Here is an 18,685-nt window from a genome sequence, read left to right on the forward strand (position 1 = left end):
AAACTAATACAGTGCATCAAAAAATTTTTACCATTTTCTATAATCTACTTCTATATTGTCTATGTATATGTACTGTCATGTCAACTCGATTTGAGAACACTTTGTGGTACATTGCAGCACGGATTTTTCTCATTTACTGCAGATGTTAAGTGAAATTGTTGCTTGTATTAGCACCGAGCACTGCTTCGATGCAATGCGTGCTGGACAATCACAGAGAAGTAGGTTCCGTTCATCCTAACGCATGGCAAGGATGGCCGCGTCTGGTACCGAAATCGACGATTTCTTGAACGGGCCTCTAGTTTCGTGGGTGAGTGCACAACGAATTGTACCTCTGTTTTTATATTAATGTGCGTAAAACTTAAGCGTATATAATGACACAATCTTTGCACGTAAATAAATGTAAGATTACTATTTCTGCGTATTTAAACCAAATGTATTAATAGATCTATGTATAAGTGTGAGAGAATATTGTAGTTATCGTTGTCTCTGTTGTCATACTCGAGTGATCAAGATGATTTTTAATGGATGGTTGTTGGACGATATAGGTACTTCAAATTCCCTTGAATTAAATTAGAGCCCAACTATTGTTTTAAAATTACATCCTACCAGCTGTCACCAAATGATTACATTTGATAACAAAGGAACTGTCTGAAGTACTGTTTATTTATAACTATATAGGTATAAATAAATAGCAATATTGAATGGTTGTAACAAAGTTGTTACTAATATAATATTGATGTAATAGCCAATATTATATCAATAGTCTAATAACAGAGAGATAAGTTCATGTCTGTGTTCTACATAGCACAGAATTCCCACAGATGTTCATTGATCCATTGTTGGTGTGTCTTACCATTGAACTTAGAGTACACCTATTAATTTGTAGAGAAAATTTCCACATTATGTACAGCCAGTAAAAAATATTTTGTATGGGATATGCTTCACTTCATTATATCAATTATAAATATCCTTTTTATTTAAACTGTGTTAAAAATGGAATACTTTGTTTACAGCTAAAATCATGTGTACCAAACCCAGATGTGATAGCAGAGTATTCATCTCTGTTCAATGGAGACATTCTGCATCAAGTATACCTTCAGATAGACCCAGAACCATCATGTCACATCACAAAACTAGCCGGGTTAGAAGACCAAGCCCTGATATTAGGTAGAGTGAAAAACTTTGATGCTATCATCAAGAATGTGAAGAGCTTGTATGAAGAAGAGTTGGGTATGACACTCCTGGTTGTCCCTGAGTGTATATGCTTGGGAAAGTCTCCAGAGTCAAGGGAAGGCCTAGAGACCATGAAGCTCTTGATACTTCTTCTCCTTGGTGCAGCAGTGCAATGCCCCAATAAGGAACTATTTATCACAAGGATTAAGGAACTTAATGTTGATCTACAACACAATATAGTGGAGTGCATCAAACAGGTAAGTTAAAAAATATATGAATTGATTAAAGCAATAATTTGTTTGACTCAACTTTTGACTAATTTGCATTAGGTATTAGTTGTCTTCTTCTGATAGAATTTGTTTTGTGGATCTATTAATAAAAATAATAATTCTTCCATGCATGAATAGGGAAGTGTTAACGCTTGCATAATAAACAGGCCTGCTACAACAATTGATCAATGAGTCAGTCGGCTAAATTAAACATGTCTGTTTGTTTTTGTATTTACTAAGGTACAAGCCAGCCAGAACAATAAAGGAATTTTGTATTTACTTAAATTGTGGTGGTTACTATTCATTAATAAAGGTAAACCTGCTGTTATGAAACATTTGACATTAAATATCTAGATTCCACAAATGAATGTATGTACTTGTATGTATAGTGGGTTTGTAGTGTTTGTGCTATTACAACACTTTACTGCTTTAGCTAGTGCATGTGACCGGTCAGTGGATGTCACAACAAATAGTGAATCAGTTTGTCCTTGAAGAACCTTTGACATTACTTGTTTGAAAACTTGTTAGCACCCAGTTTTGGAATATTGCACAAGCCTAATTATGCAATGCTTGATATTGTGATTGATAGATTCCTGAGGTCATTACACAGACATGTCACAATAATGTACTGTTGTTGTTGCTGTATGAATGTACCAAAATGCAGCTATGATATGTTCTCAGAAAATGAAATTTTTCTAAGTGCAAGCTCAATCATTTTTAGAAAAAAGTTGAAGTGCTGGGTGGGCCTATCTCGCCACATTCCGAGCTCAATTTTCATAGAATTTTAAACGCCTTGCCACTCTTCCACGTCGGTTTTCTGAAGCAGGCGTTTTGGAAAGATCCATAACAATATAATTTTTTTAAAGGTTACGGACATGCAAACCGTCGTGCTAACACCAGATGCTATCGATCTTTTCCAATCGCCGACAATGTTCAACCACATGCGAAGGCTGGCCAAAGAACGTGATCATTATTTACAAAATTGGGCTTCCTTAGTTCTTCACGAAGGTTTGTGCGAGAATGACAATGAAAACAAGAATGGAAAGAATCGATCAACGCAGAATGTTAATCAAAATAATGGCGATAGTCAACATCTCGCTGTGGAGCTGGCTGATTGGAAGGCAAGACTTAGGAAGCAGAGACAAGAGTTGTGGGTATTGTTTTCTAGTAGGCAAAGACATTTAACGTCACAATTCCAATGAAACATGACCAAATTATTATGTTTTAGGGAGGAGAAATCTGAACAGCTATCGGAATGTCGTGAAGAACTTGAACATACAAAACTTGTACTGGCGAAGTTACGCTCTGACAGCCAAGAGTGGTTTAACGAAGCTAGAAAATCTGCCAGCTACAGAGACGAAGTCGATGCTCTTAGGGAAAAGGCGGAGCGTTGTGACAGGTACAATATAGAAAAATATATTTAAGAGAATAAATAATATCTAAGAATGTTTCCCATATGTATGTATTTAACACTTTTGGTTTGTAGGCTAGAGCAAGAAATCCAACGTTATCGTGATCGTCTTGCTGACGCAGAATATTATAAAACAAGAGTCACAGAACTTCGCGAAGATAACAAAGCCTTAATGGAAACACGAGATGCCTTAGAGGAACAATTGCAACGCGCAAGGAAGCGTGCCGAACAGTGTCTTACTTTAGAAGCAGCTATGATCAAATTAAAGAGAGAGGCAAATGATATTGCATTGGTAAGTTTGATTGATTATTTGCACAATTTTTTTTTCTGGTTGTGTATAAAATCCTTAATGATTTTGTTTGCTTCAAGGAAAGAGATGCAGATCAACAAAAGATCCAAGAGCTTATAGAAGAAAATAACCATCTGCAATACATCACAAAGTCAGTATTGAGTGAAAGTAACAATAGCAATTTAGATACTGATAATGAAGGAGAGAGTACTTTAGAATCTGGCGAGAATAGTTTATCTGAACAATTGACAAGTAATGCTCAAGCAAGAGCTCTCAAACTAGAACTAGAAAATAAAAGACTTTTGTCTACTATAGATAGCCTACGAGAACAGACTTTATTGGAAAGTAGTGACAAAGTACTTGAATTGGAAAAAGAAAAGAAAAGACTAACTCTAAAATGTGAGCAGCTTCAAGAAAATTGTAACAGGGTTATGCAACAAAATTCGGAGTTGGAAGAAGTTTTCCGAAATGCTCTAGAGGAAAATAGGAAGCTACAAGATTCTTTTGATAGTCAAAAGACGTTTATAGATCGTCAAGCGATTGATAGAGATTCAGAAAAAAACAAATTACAGGATTTCGAAAAACATCTAGAATCTATTACCAAAGATAAACAGAGAATACAAATGTTATGTGATTCTATTCAAAGAAGAGCAGATGAATTGGAAAAATCGTTAGATGCTAGAACTAAAGAATTAAACATCTTAAAGCCTGAAGCTGACAAGGTTACTGGTCTTATCATTCAAACAGAGGAATTAAAAACAAAATTAACATACAGTGAACGGGATACTCACAACTTGCAGAGAGAAGTTAATAAATTGAGAGAGGCAGTTGAAGAAAAAGATGTTAGTCTAGACAAACTAACAACTGAAATTGAACTCAAGAAAAAGGAACTAGAGAGGTTATCACGAGAACTTGAAATAAACCACATAATGTCAAGTAAACTCCAAGATTTGGAACAAAAGACTCAAGAACTAAAATCTCAGAAAAAAGTTGATTCTGAAACTATTCAAACTTTGCAGAAAGACCTTATTACAGAAAAGGTTAATTTTGATAAAATAAGAAATTGTATGGATAAACTGGGCATCAATGCATCGGAAATATTAAGTAGGGACATAAATATTGAAGATTTATTAGAAAAAGTGATAACCAATGTTGATCATGAGGCATTGATCTCTGAAATTGCAGCTAAAGCTAACCTGATGAAATTAGTTCCTTGTGACTGCCAACACGATACTGATAACTTGGTTAGTGACGATAGTATAGTGAATCCTCAAATTGAACAGCTTACTTCAGATCTCGCAGCATTGCAAGCCTCCCTAGAGAACAGTCAAGCAGAAAATGCGAAACTCCAAGTCAATATAGCAACTTTGAATTCCCAAAATGGGTCCTTGATATCTCAACAAATGACATTACAACTTGCTAACAGCCAACTTGCTGCTGAAAAAGAAGAAATAATAAAACAGCTTGAAGTGTTAAAAGATAAACAAGACAATCTTCTAAGAGACCAAGTTGCACTGCAAACACTTCATGAACAACTGACTACTGAATATGAAACATTGCTCAGCGAGAGAGAGCCTGTGAAGATCACTGTCAGAGATTTGAAACTTGAAAATCGTGAACTAAAAGAAAAGCTAACCCACTTTGAAAAGAAAGTATCCGACTTTGAAGTAGAAAGAGAAAATTTGAAAATTGAATCCAGAAATCTCGTCAATCTACGAGCTGAGCACTCCAAGCTAAAGGATGATTTTAGGAACCTATTTACAGCAAGCGATCGTCTCAAGAATGAATATAGGAATATGCAAGAGGAATACAGAAACCTGAGAAGTGAAGTTACACAACTTAAATTAAGGAATACAGAGATTTCTGGTGAAATCAACACAAAAATCGAAATCATTACTAGCATGGAGTTAGAAATTAACAAAACTAACCAACATTGCGAAATGTTAATACAAATGAATAAGAGTCTTGATGCAGACAGGCGTTCTTTGATGGATCATGTATCACAACTATTGACTCAGTACCATGAATTACTGGCTCATTCTTTAAAAGACAAACAACACTATCATGAGGAAGAAAAAATGTTTGCAGACAAAGTAAATGCTCTATGTCGTCAAAAAGAAAAACTAGAAGAGAAAATTATGGAACATTATAAAAAGTTAGATAATTGCACGACAAAAAGACGTGGTTTTGGAGCATCGTTTGTGAAGAGGGTTCGTAAAGCTGGAACCGATTTGATAAATAAAGTACCGACCAGAAATAATAAACGAATAGAAGACGCCAGTCGATCTAAATCGCAACTTACACTAGCTGGCTCAGAATCTGGGGAATCAGATCCAGGTAGCCAAGAATTAGAAAAAATATCTAAAAATTCTGACCCAGATCAGGGTTCGTCTAACCCAAGTGGGGAATCGCCACGACACAGTATAGACTCCAGTTTTACACGGAGATTTGATGATAAACTCCTAAAAAAATCCGATAATATCGATGTGAGTGGTTCAATACCCAGCCTCGATTCATCTAGGCTGACAAGTGAAAGTAACTTTGTACGGAGACTTTCTGGAACATCCATACACAGCGGCGGAGGAGATGACGCGCTTATAAGAGCATCATTGAGAAGGAGACCGCATAAAGCTGTGCCTCCATCACACAGGAATAGTTTTCAAGGTTTAGAAGGAGACACGGGTTTGCCACCAGGTATATATCTACACATCCACTTAGTTAATTTCAAAATAAAAATATTGATATAAAAGCGAATTAAACCTTAAAACCATTCACACGATGTTTTATAAATTTTTCAGCATCAACTCCAACGCCGTTCGGTACAGCCGGCACTCGGCGCACGGTGTACGTAGCTGACGACGATCCCAGTGCCAACCTCAATACTAAGCCTCAGAGTACGCCCATCAAAGAAAATCCAACCTATTTGGTATACAATCGAATATCCACCGTCATCGGTGATGGGGCGTGTCAAAGTATGAATGATAGACCAACTGCAGATAATCATCGATCCATGTCGGATCAAACTAGAACTACAGTTGAAGAAAGCTTGCCCGATAGAGATGACTTGCGAAATGACAGGAGGTCGTTAAATCGAAACGAAAAAACTGACAACTCAAAGGAATCAGCAATTTGGTATGAGTATGGTTGTGTCTAAGATTTTTTTATGTCTATTGACTATAATGATGAATGAGGAATGTAAACAGACTGATGAGATGCCTTGTATATGAATTTACGATGTTCGAGACGATTGCGTGGTTGGAATATTCAAGCATATTTTCTTATCAAAAATTGGCAATGACTTCAAGTTGCTGTAAATGTATCTTTTATATTATTGTTAAAACAGTATTACTTGGCATTTAATTTTTTGATATTGTGACAGTAAATTTTCTTTTAAGCTTTAATAAACAAGATGGAATCTTGGTGTGTCATGAATACCAGTGAATGTTTTATGGTATGGTATGGTACGTAAATCATTTGTAAAGCTGTTATACATATATAATGAGCAATTAAGTAAATAAGTTCTTAGTAGTAAATAAGTTTCAATTAATTCACTAACTTTTTGAGGCAGCTACTTTAATGGAAAAATTAAGTACAAAATTAATTCTGACAAATGCATTTCCAGTTACTTTTCCATGCCGATTGTATCAAATAGTAAAAATATAGTTAGTAACTATACCAACAGTAATTATGGGGTTTATTGCTATGCATTACTTTTGGAACAAAAATATACTGACTTAGGAACGTTTGCATTATGGAATAGATAATTTTCATTGCTGCAGCAGACTGTAAATTGCGAGTTAGCTTAGATTCAAACCGCGTTGTCCAGCATTTTCAGAATGTTAGACAATTGTTGCATTGAATATGCCAACAGGTTTTAAACTGCCAGCTCCATAGTAGTAAAAGACGCGACAGGCGTTTAGATCTTTAGGGACACAATGTAATCATTCCAGTTCCATCAGATAACGCTAACAAAATATATTATTATGAAGCTCTTTTATTATCAATTAATTTTACAGGACCAAATATTTTATTTACCATAGTATTTGAGAATAATACTCGAGGACATTTTGAGGCTATACGTATTTTATCAAATATTTAATGTTTGTAAATATATTTTTTATCATTATTTGATCGGCAGTTTGTGATGTTTCTTTATAGGTAACTACTTCCTTGCCAGTGATTCTGTGACTACTGATATTATATCATTTTCGTTTCTCAGTTTATGTAATTATAATTTAATTTTAACTGTGTATAAGCATAATATAGCTACAGCACATAAGTAATATGTACAAATATGTTTTCTTTTTATTATGTGTATGTTCTTATAGTAAGTTTTAATGAATTTAATGTTCTCTTTTTACATTTGTAATAACTCCACTTACCTATTATTACTTTTAGCAATAGATTATTACAATTATGTTTGTAGCTTTTCATCACATATTTTGGTCTAGTACAAATAAAAATAAAACAGATCTAGATTAAGTTATGTTTATTTGTAATGTCTACTTAAGCATACAGTAATTCAAGTCAGGTAAGTCTCATCTTACCTAAGATTAAGAATATCCCACAAAAATGATAAAAAATAATGGTATTGTCTACTGACGAATTAACTATTTGAATCTGTGTGATTTCACACAAAAATCTTCAGTTTTTTTGTTGCAACTAGTACACCAAGTACATAATTGTTGTTATAAGAATTTTTATAACGCCCTTATTTGCCCATAATTTGTTTTTCATTTTCTGGGCCTCTAATAGTTAAAATATTTTTAATTGGTACTACACATGGTGCTGTTCGTCATTGCATTGTTGATATTGCGAACATTACGGAAATTTGTTTATAATATGTAGGTAATGTAAATCAAAAGTGACTTAGATTGGCTCTCTGATTTTAGTAAGAAGTGAGTTTCTCTCCAATCTTTCTGCAAGTATGTATTTATGTATCTTGAATTGAAGCACAAAATAAACAGGATTCAATGTTTGTATACGTTCTTTTATCCATTTTTTTTTTATAATTTAGTAAATCAGTTATTTGTAATATAATTACTGTAGGTACTTAATAAATGCCTCTCACCGAATTTATATTTTAGCACACACCTTACTTCTCGAATACAGTTCTTTAATTAATATCCTGTTGTGTTATTTAAAAAGTATGTCAATTAAGCAAACCCTATGTGACCAGAAAAGTACAAGGACAAGCGAAGGACAGCATGTAAAAGGTGTTGATACAACTTCAAGCAACAACATAAATCATCATACACACATACTTACATATTTGTGCACACAAAATATGCAAATAATTTAATCAGATGTCTATGACTTTCTTTCTAGGTGGACACAACAACATACAAAATGAAAAGCCAAATTATAATATGACTTTATTTTTCAACTGCATTTCACATTGATTTATTGCTTATCTATATGGTACTATACTAAAGAGATCCGTTACAGCTGGGTTCAGCCTTTACCTCCCACTTGAACACAGGACAAGATTGCATCGACACTTTGAATGACTGACCAGAAACAACTGCCTTCCGACCAGGTTCAACTTTTTGTGGCAGATAGGATATGATGCACTGAAAGTAAAGAATTGTATTCTTATTAGTTATGTCTACTGGCCTAGTCAGTATAAATTCAAGCATTTGAAAATTTCTCTTACAGGTTTATGTTTACAGTATGCATTTCTACCAAAGCCACATAACTTGTAAATCATTACACTGAAAGATTTCAGACTTACTTTTTACTATAATAGCAGTAGTTACTACAATGGTTTAGAAAAATTAAGTAAACTAATCATATCTTTACCTTAGGTCTATCAATTTCTGTTGACATGTAACCAATGCACATTGTTTTTGTAGTGTGTCCCCAAAGTAATTCTCCTTCTCCATTCAATGAGTCAAATTTTAAGGCTAAGGTACCACCCAGTCTTTCAGGAACATCCCATAAAAATGGAGATTCCAAAAAGTTTTCCTTCAAACATTTATCAAGCCCTAATACTGGGGAAGACTCAAGCAAACTTTCAGCTGAATTTTTAGCTAGTTGTGTTCTGATCAAATGTTCTCCACATCCAGATGTACAGGCGGCAACTGAAGGCTTTGTGCCATCTCTGCTCATGATTGCCCAAACACCACTCCCAAAAGAAGCTGCCTGGCCAACCCTTCCTTCATGCTTCAGAGAAACTCCCCCAGAACTAGCTCCAGAGGCCACAATACCATTTGAATCTACACATATAGCCCCAACTGTGTCCAGAGGGCTGAATTTCACATCATTTTGTATAGAATAACGTTTCAGCTTTCTTTTGCAATGTTTGTAATTACGAAATGCACGTGCTGAGACCATTTTGTGATCATCTACAATTTGGAGGCCCATTCTTTCCGCCCAAGACCTTGCTCCATTTCCAGTCAGTATACAAGGTGGAACTCTACCCAGAGATAAATTATCACATTGCTTAATACAAAGCTGCTTGGCTAAAGTAATAGGATTCCAAACATTGGACACAGCTCCACAAGCACCAAAATGCAGTGTTTGGCCATTCATAACAGAAGCATCACATTCTACCGAGCCATTCCAACTTAAATTTGATCCATAGCCAGCATTTGTCAGTGGACTGTTCTCTAATTCTGAAAAATATTCAAACCAATAAATTAATGCTCAGTCTGTCTATCTGGTTTCCATGAGAAAGCTACTGAACCAATTTTAATGAAGTTTGGTATACAGATTGTCCAAAACCTGAGAAAGTACAGGCTACATTTTATCCAGGTCCAGGAAATAATACCTCTGTGCTTAAATGAACCGCTGGGAACAGCTAGTACTAAATAATATAATATTTATGAGCTATCAGTTCACTTGACAGAAAATTAACCAATTTCAGAAACAGAATATTGGTAAAATTATGTTTAAATATATGAATATATACCAATAATAGCCTTCTCCACTGCGTCTACAGCGTTGCCACCCTGCTGCAAAGCTTCGGCCGCTTTTCTACATGCTAAAAAGCAAGTCTTTTGATATTCTTTCTTCAATGTGTCACTATGATAACCAGCCCCTGAAATGTTTACATATTTTCAGTAGGATTTTCATCAAGTTATTTTATTGTTTCAGAAATTTTTACAAAAAATATATTTCAGGGAAGAAGAGCTCTGCTCAAGAGCTCTGTAAACGGCGTACGGGAATTAAATCCCTTTGTAATGCGGGAGAAACTGTAACAACTAGTCTAGTATAAAATTATATTTACCACAATGGACAGCTATAAATCCATTCATTTTATTTCATGAAGTAGTTTCAAAATCAAATTCAATCCCAAATGTTATCGTTTATTATAGGTTACATTATTAGTAATACTTTTACAAACAGTTATGTTCATGTGTGTATAATAAATGTTGATGAAGTAAATCTACCGTAAATTCCGATGCACAGAAATACAAGGGACTTAAACACAATAAAATTACTTGAAAATTGAAAACAAACCACACGATCACAAAATCCCAACTACAACAACAAAAGCATATAGAATAATAAAACTCAAGTCATAACAATACGTGAACGAATGAAATGAATTGATTAATTTAAGAATTTTATGAAGTGAACGATTGATTGGACCAGGCAAAAATCGAAGTACCGCTTGGGGTTACCATATTTACGATTATTTATGTAAAGAGATTTCTTATTTCGATTTATTTTTGACAATATTATAAACTAATACAAATGAAATCAAATATTTGTCCGTGATTCATTAGGTACTTTAATTTGAGGGTCACGTCCTGGCTTTCATTTTAATATTTTTCTTTGGCCCCAAACCTCAGACAGAAGAACAGGTCCTTGGTCAGAATTTATGGCAGTCATTATCTTCAGGGGCCCGATTCTCCTAAGTTAATAATGTCAAAATCGAGTAGAAATCGAATCGCAATATGATCGCAATAGCAGTTTTAACCATATCGGGCATTCTGCTACTAATAAAAGACCAATCGTATTCGATTGACATTTGATTGGTGTGCGATTGGTCTACTATTTTGGTGATTTTGGTCCATACGGTAGTTTGCTGTACAATCATTTTGCAATCGTAAATCATTTGCAGACAAAATGATTCATTATTGAATGACAGAAAAGGATAAAAACGTTTATTTAAAAAAAAAATAGCGGAATGCCACATACGCTTCAATCGTAATCGAGTCGGGATCGGATCTCAGTCGAATCGAGTTGAACTTGAATCGTATGACGGTTAAGTAAAATTAGGAGAATCGGGGCCCAGTATGGAGTCATTGGGTATTAAGAAGTTAGTTTGTCAACTAGTCTTACTAAAGGATATCGGGTTGAGGTTGCGGAATTGTTCCAAAAAGTTGACGTGGCCCTGGAACGAAGGGTTCCTAAAGGAACAACAATGGGTTTTATTCAGAAGAAGTCTGACACTGCATCCCCACCGGGAGGCAGCGGAATGGCTCATTTGATAATTTCGTACATAAAAAAGCACAGATTTAAATTAAAAAGATTATCGAGTTGCCTGGTTTGAGTAGGTTATATAAGCGATCGTTTACACTGGAACTCAGTTGCATCCGGTTAAACCGGAAGCAGTGCGGAACTCGACGGTCAAATAAATTGTTATTATTGTATGCTATTAGATATTTTACATTAAAGGTTATGTTTAGCATTTAAAAAAATAGATGTTATTTCGGAGTCAAGTTGAAAATGCACGCAAGGATTTTTATCGTAATATCGCACAATGTGTATTGATAGCACAAAAAAAAATCACTGTAGGTGTGAGATTAATATAGAACTTTGGGGTCATACATTTTTATTTGCGCAATTTTATTTTTGGTGGCGCCTTTCTATTATAGATATGAACATGCTTGTAAAGACTACAATTATACATAGGTACAAACTAAATAAATTACTGCCTGTATTTAGATTTTTGCCTCATTAAATTTTTACTTAAATAAAAAGTAACATCAAGATGGTTTGGTCGGGATGGTTATACCGACTCAAATGGAGATAGGTGCATGATCTCTTAACCCACTAAGAAACTGGCCTCACTTATGCCCGGTTTACACTTTGTTAAGTTAACACTGCAGGTGATTAGTGCAGTGTTTAGTAATCAAGGTGTGAACGGAAGCGTAAAGTGATTAGTGTTAAGTGATACGTGCGATTAGTACTTATTGATTAGTGCGAGTGAATAGAATCAAGGTCTATTTTTGTTGTTAAGTGACTACCCCCTCTCAACTATTCTACTACACTCTCTCGCAATTTGCCTGTACTAATCAGTGTGTAAATACGTGTGTGTTAAGTGCGCAGTGTCAAGTTCAAAGCGAAAATGAAGTGGACGGAACAACATACTTTAAAATTCGTACAAGAATACATAAAGTTTGAATGCCTATACAATGTAAAGTGCGCAGAATTTAAAAACAAACAGTTGAGAGATGCGGCCCTATTGAAACTGAGTAAAGCGATGGGAAATCCCGACTTCGGTCCCAAAGAAGCGTACAACAAAATACGAAGCTTGAAATCGACCTTCTCCCAAGAGCACAAAAAAGTAAAAGATTCTATTAAATCGGGTGCAGGGCTTGATGATATATATGTGCCAAATATCAAATGGTACAAAGTGATGGATGACGCCCTAAAGGCAGTAAATGTTGGAGAATGCAGAGAAACGTCGAGTAATATGGTGAGTATTCCATAGGTACTACCATTCCATAGGTTTTTTTTCACCGCACTACGGGTAGGCAAAGAAAGCTTAGAATTTATAGTAACTTCAATAGAGCTTAGAATTTATAGTAAATCGATAGCGAGAGAGTGAAAGAAAACACAAAATTATTTAGAACACGTTTATTTATAGTGTCTTATATGCTAACTTACTAGGTAGGAAATTGTACTGAAACCGATTGCTATTAATGTACCATTCTTGCCTGCCAGGGTACTGAGCCTTCACCAACGAAATAATCTGCATAGCTATCTCGTACATTTTGAGCTTGTTGTGATGATCTATTTTGCAAACTGCTTTCAATGTTTACCATACCTGTTGCTAGAAACTCTCTCCAGGAACCAAGTGTGATGGTCCCAGTTTCGATGTTTTCTGTATCAACTGTTACACTTTCAATGGTACCTTGCGTTTTTCTAAGCCAATTGTGCAAAGAAACACATGTTCTAACTACTTTATCAGCTTTAGCGGGAGCATATGGTAGGGTTTCAGAAATATTCTTTTACACACTAATATTCCGAAGGCATTTTCAACTATCCGTCTGGCCCGTGATAATCTGTAGTTGAACACTTTTTGCTTAAGAGATAAATTATTTCCTCCGTATGGTTTCATAAGGTACGTTTTCAATGGGAAAGCGTTATCTGCAACAATCACACGGTTTGGTGGTAGAAAATTATTCTCTAGAGCGTGGCTCAAGCTGGAGTTTCGGAAAACTCCTCCATCACTGATTCGTCCATTGCATCCAATGTCAAATAAAATAATACAAAGTCAAATAAAAATAAATAAAACAATAATCATGGTCTACTAATGCCATAAGAACGATGCTGTGCTGGTTCTGGTAATTGTAATAATAACTTCCAGAATCATCTGGTGCATTCATTACGACGTGTTTACCGTCTAATGCACCACAGCAACCGGGAAAGTTTCATTTTTGACAGAATCCTTCTTCAATACTTTTCCATTCTTCTGTACTTCTGGGAATCTGCAACAAATCTATACTTATAATAAAGGTAGTAGTAGAGAGGTCAATTCTGTACATGAAATATATTTCCAAAATAACTATCAGGGGGTGATTAATGATCGATACTAAAGCCAAATTACAATCAGTAAAATTTTGGTGTCTGTCTGTCTGTATGTTTCTTATAGAAATAAAAACTACTAGACGGATTTTAGCGAAACTTGGTACAATTATTCTTTATACTCCTGGGCAGGCTACATAACATCACGCTATGACCAATAGGAGCGGAGCAGTGACAAAAAATGTTGCGAAAACGGGAGTGAACGCGAACGAAGTCGCTGGCAAAAGCTAGTAATAAATATAATTATTAATGCCATGTTATTTATTTACAGAACCTGGAGTCTCAAAATAAAATCAATGAAGATAATATTGAGCCAAGAGGCACTGAAGGCGAGCAGGCTGTTGAAAATAGTTCAAGAGTTGGAACCTCAAGCAATGACTCGGGCCAGTCATTCAAAGGGAAAAATCCTCGGAAAAGGCCGATGCTACGAGAATATGATAACTTACTGACAAAGGCCCAAAATGTAGCCAACAGTGTCAACAGCTCTGTTGTATCAGAGAATGAATTCGACTTATTTGGACGAATGGTTGCAGTTCAATTGAAAAATTTACCAATGGAGTCAGCAATTGAAGCACAACAGTATATTCAAAATTATCTTTCTGGTTTGCGCTTGAAACATATCCGCCGTCAATCTCAAAGATCCAATTTCATTTACGAAATGGTAGAAAATAGAACACAACCATTTAACCATTAACCTTTATATAATCTTTTAAGGCGTTGTATACAGCATCGCAGACTATTGGTATCATTAAACTTATTGCTGGTTTAGATACTCCGAATAAATGTGACAAAGTACGCAGACTACAACCAGTAGTGGCAAGAAAATACAACACTATCTGAAGTTTTATTTTTGGCGTGAGTGCACTCCTCATAAAAGTATCTGTTTTTTTAATGACGGGCTCAACGTGCGTCAGCAACTCTTCAAATTGCATTTCTGTCATTCGCATTGATCTGTAAAATTCAGCAGGATCTTCCTTAGCAATTTCTTCAAAAAGTTTATTGCTGGCTCCATACTGAGAACGTCTGGTTATCCATTTTCTTTGCCATAATCTCTTAGGCCTATTGATTTCAAAATTGAGTTCATTTTCTATATCAGATACCACAACAGATACAATCTCCTTAATTATTTGTCTCAATATTAGGCGCTGTTCATCTTCCATTTCTAGAGACACTATGCACAACGGACAGTACCACTATGAGCTTCTTTCTAAACACTGTGTAAATGGAGATGGAAAAGACTACTTAACACTTGAGACTTATCGCGTAAAGTTAACGCTTAACACTTATCACTTCACACTTCGCAAAGTGTAAACCGGCCTTTAGACCAAAGAGAAGATAAATTGGGTAGCCTACGGGTCTACTTTACTGAATTCATATTAAATATGGTTTTTAGTGCAGACTATAGCAATTATTATTTACAAATGTTTGATTGTTTATTTACATAGTTATAGACTATAGGAATGGATTTACAAAATTGAGGTAGAAGTGGCTGTTAGCAATTTGTGAAAGCAAACTAAAATGCAATCTTATGATATAGGTACCTACTGAAAGTTTTGCCTTAGTGGGGACTTGCACAACTATGTACTACTATGGTATTATCTGTAAAATAAAAACTTAAGATTCTTGAGATTTCTATTTAATAAAAATACTACTTAAATATCCATTGTGCCTTAATGAAAATCGCAGCAAAATATGTACAGGTATCTATTTAGCTAAGCCTTTTGTTGTGGTCATCATCACACCGACAACTAGAGCAGTAATTGTAAATCCTTGAGCAACAATTCTGAGCCGCATCATTTGTTGAGACATCTTTTTACGGCCAGTTCTGAAGCTCCAAAGACCATATGATAGTGCTCCTGCTGTGGCCAGACAACCTGAAATATTCATTAAATTCTATAGTGTTACATTTTAAATGGAAATATCTGTGGAACTTTTATGTAAAAGCCATTTTTCAGTTGAATGAAAAGATTTGTAGTTGCAAAGTATAGAATGACATGAACCCATCACCAAAAATAATATCTATTGCATAAGTTATGACTTTATGATCACATTTTTGATTACATTATTTCATTAAGTCAGAATGTACTTAATTTTTCATTGGGTAATGTTTTTATACCTACATTGTGAAGATTTATTATTTGATTTGAACACTTGATTTAATTAAAAGTATACTATAAGTACCTATTGGGACAAAGGGATTTTCCGTGAATTTTCTTGAAAATTTTTCGCTTGTAGTTTCAACATGTTGGTGAGCTCCCATTTCTTTACGGAGCTGCACCCAGTCCAAATCAGTGGGTTCATCGTTAGACATCATTGGAGATGATTAAATTTTAAGGTGAGGTAGATTTTTTGCAAATTAAAACAGTATTAGTTATTTACTGCATCACAACTATAAAAAATCGAAATTTTTAATAACTCGATCCATTTGTCAGTTGTCACATATTGACATATGTCATTAAATATCTTGTCAAAAAAAGTAAAAGCAGTCAAGTGTGAGTGTGTAAACGCAGGGGTGTTGAACCGATGAATATTTAACCTTGCGCACTGATGAAGCCCTTGGACAGCGGCGGCTCTAGCCATTGCATTGCTAGGCTACGTGCGGCAGGTCTATGCGAGGCCCTTTGTCCTACGTGAAAAGTCTGTGTTGCGAGAGTAAGCTGGTGTTTTGATTTAGCTAAACGTCATGTTTGAAGAGAAATGCTCAAGTTAAACAAATTATTTTTTTTTTTACTACAGCTTATATTTAAAGAATCACAAAATTAACAAATATTAAAATGATCAGGGGCCCGATTCTCCTAATTTTACTTAAGCAACATACATGTTCGACTGCGATCCAATCACGACTCGATTACGATTGAAGAGCGTATGCATTCCACTATTTTTTCTTTGAAATAAACGTTTTTATCCTTTCTGTCATTCAATAATGAATCATTTTGTCTACAAATGATGTACGATTGCAATATGATTGTAAAGCAAACTACCGTATCGACCAAAATCACCAAAATAGCAGACCAATCGCAAACCAATCGAATGTCGTTGGAATACGATTGGTCTTATATTAGTAGCAGAATGCCCGGAATAATATGGTTAAAATTGCTATTGCGATCATATTGTGATTCGACTTCTATTCAATTTTGACATTATTAAGTTAGGAGAATCGGGCCCCTGATGCTTGATAATCGAATGAATTAACAACGTCATTTTCGATCGAAAGAATAGCAAGCAAAAGGGCTTAAAGTCGATCTTGTGTCATCGAATTCCCTAAGCATGTTTTAATCATTTTAAGCCTCGAAAAACTGCTTTTTCTATATTATTATTTTATTATGGCTTGTGTTTAAACACCACCCAAAAAAGTACCTATTTTACTACCAAAAAAATTCTAAACGGTTACCAAAATGGATAAATGGTCACCAAATAACGTTTCCAAAAATATTATTAGGTAAAACCATTTTTTCGTATTATTGACTACTAAAAAAATATATGGACGCCTTTAAAATACACTTTAGACCAAATATTATATATTGTCACTGCTTAGATGTTACCAATTATGTAATACCATGACTCCTAATTTGGTCATTTTTGTTAGACTAAAAAAGCTAACGATCGCTAGAATATTTCCCAAATACCAATTAATATACTGGGGTTCCCAAACGTACGTCGCTTATTTATTGTTATATGAATTTGTGTGTAACTCAGTAGTAAAATGTAAGCACGAAACATGCAGCAAGCATGGCTTCTGTCACGGCTCCGGCACTGCGGGGCTCCGGCGGTCCCATGCGAGCTTATCGTCGCAGATGGTTTTCACGCTCACCACCGCAGCTACGGCTTGCTGGCCGGCTCTGCCGGCCAGCCTCAGCCGCAGTGGCGAGCCTTAAAAACTACCTGCGCCTCAGCTCGCAGGCCGCCTCGCCCCTCTGCGCCTACGCGGATTTGAATTGCACTCTAGGGGTAGGGCAGACAAGACTACGTGGAGTCGGTTTTGCAGCGATTCGTTTTCGTCACTAACTTTGATTTTGGTAGTAATATTAATCTTTTAGTTGGATAGAATTTGGTGACCATTAATCCATTTTGGGAACCAAAAATAATATTTGTGCAAGATTTGCGATTTTTCTGATGTTATTTTATTTTTTTTGGATCATAATATTATATACTTTAGTGCCCTTTTAATAAAGTCAATTTATTTTTTTTGGAGTTGTTTATTTTATTTGGTGCCTCAGCTTAGAGTCTTAAAAATATTTTTGGTGATCGCCTAAATTATACCCTTTTATTATTCGAATTCTCAAGACTATTTCGGTAGTGGGATAAATTTCAATTAAATTCTTTTCTAATATATATTTCAGCACCTAGATAATATTCAGCTTTTCATATAACTGATTCAGGACCGTCTCTAGCTCAGCGCCCGGGTGCAATCATGACCCAAGCGCCCTCTATGTTTTGAAAGATTGTGACTTGAGTTGTTCGAACGTCGTAAATAAGAAAGTTCATACGGAAACTAGGAGTTATTTTCTTGTTAATAAAAGAACTTATAAGCGGCATTCGCGAGCGTAGCGAGCGCAAAAATGTTTGAGCTTTGGGTCACAACAGCACCTAAACTTGTATAATAAACAACAGTGCATGGTGAAGTCGCAAGCGTAGCGAGCGCGAAATTTTTTGAGTTTTGGGACATAAAAGTACTCTAATCAAGTTAGAAGCTAAGGCCCTGCCTAGTGAACAGTCGCGAGCGCAGCGAGCGCGAATATTTTAAAATTGTTTTTTTAAGGACTCTCAAATTAAACTCGG

At 35.3% G+C, this 18,685-nt stretch overlaps 4 protein-coding genes across 4 annotated transcripts; 2 read left to right on the forward strand and 2 right to left on the reverse strand.

Annotated features, from left to right (window-relative positions):
* The first annotated feature begins 86 nt into the window (after window positions 1-86).
* On the forward strand, window positions 87-8,268 carry LOC124633716 (girdin). Its single transcript, XM_047169026.1, has 7 exons — window positions 87-307; window positions 1,014-1,430; window positions 2,309-2,592; window positions 2,671-2,841; window positions 2,929-3,145; window positions 3,223-5,836; window positions 5,941-8,268. Exons 1-7 carry the CDS (start codon window positions 242-244, stop codon window positions 6,294-6,296), a joined length of 4,125 nt encoding a protein of 1,374 aa, XP_047024982.1. The 5' UTR covers window positions 87-241; the 3' UTR covers window positions 6,297-8,268.
* Window positions 8,269-8,504: 236 nt separating this feature from the next.
* LOC124633717 (threonine aspartase 1) lies at window positions 8,505-10,670 on the reverse strand. The gene is made up of 4 exons (XM_047169028.1): window positions 10,374-10,670; window positions 10,056-10,184; window positions 8,945-9,759; window positions 8,505-8,715 (listed from the first exon to the last, which is right to left on the reverse strand). Exons 1-4 carry the CDS (start codon window positions 10,399-10,401, stop codon window positions 8,572-8,574), a joined length of 1,116 nt encoding a protein of 371 aa, XP_047024984.1. The 5' UTR covers window positions 10,402-10,670; the 3' UTR covers window positions 8,505-8,571.
* A 1,089-nt stretch (window positions 10,671-11,759) lies between these two features.
* Window positions 11,760-14,741, forward strand: LOC124633917. Its single transcript, XM_047169288.1, has 2 exons — window positions 11,760-12,794; window positions 14,178-14,741. Exons 1-2 carry the CDS (start codon window positions 12,444-12,446, stop codon window positions 14,598-14,600), a joined length of 774 nt encoding a protein of 257 aa, XP_047025244.1. The 5' UTR covers window positions 11,760-12,443; the 3' UTR covers window positions 14,601-14,741.
* Window positions 14,742-15,526: 785 nt separating this feature from the next.
* Window positions 15,527-16,359, reverse strand: LOC124633918 (HIG1 domain family member 2A, mitochondrial). Its single transcript, XM_047169289.1, has 2 exons — window positions 16,088-16,359; window positions 15,527-15,780 (listed from the first exon to the last, which is right to left on the reverse strand). The coding sequence occupies exons 1-2, from the start codon at window positions 16,218-16,220 to the stop codon at window positions 15,611-15,613; spliced, it is 303 nt and encodes a 100-aa protein (XP_047025245.1). The 5' UTR covers window positions 16,221-16,359; the 3' UTR covers window positions 15,527-15,610.
* Between the last annotated feature and the right edge of the window lie 2,326 nt (window positions 16,360-18,685).

The sequence above is a fragment of the Helicoverpa zea genome, chromosome 10, assembly GCF_022581195.2.
Source record: "Helicoverpa zea isolate HzStark_Cry1AcR chromosome 10, ilHelZeax1.1, whole genome shotgun sequence".
NCBI classification, from domain to species: Eukaryota; Metazoa; Arthropoda; class Insecta; order Lepidoptera; family Noctuidae; genus Helicoverpa; species Helicoverpa zea.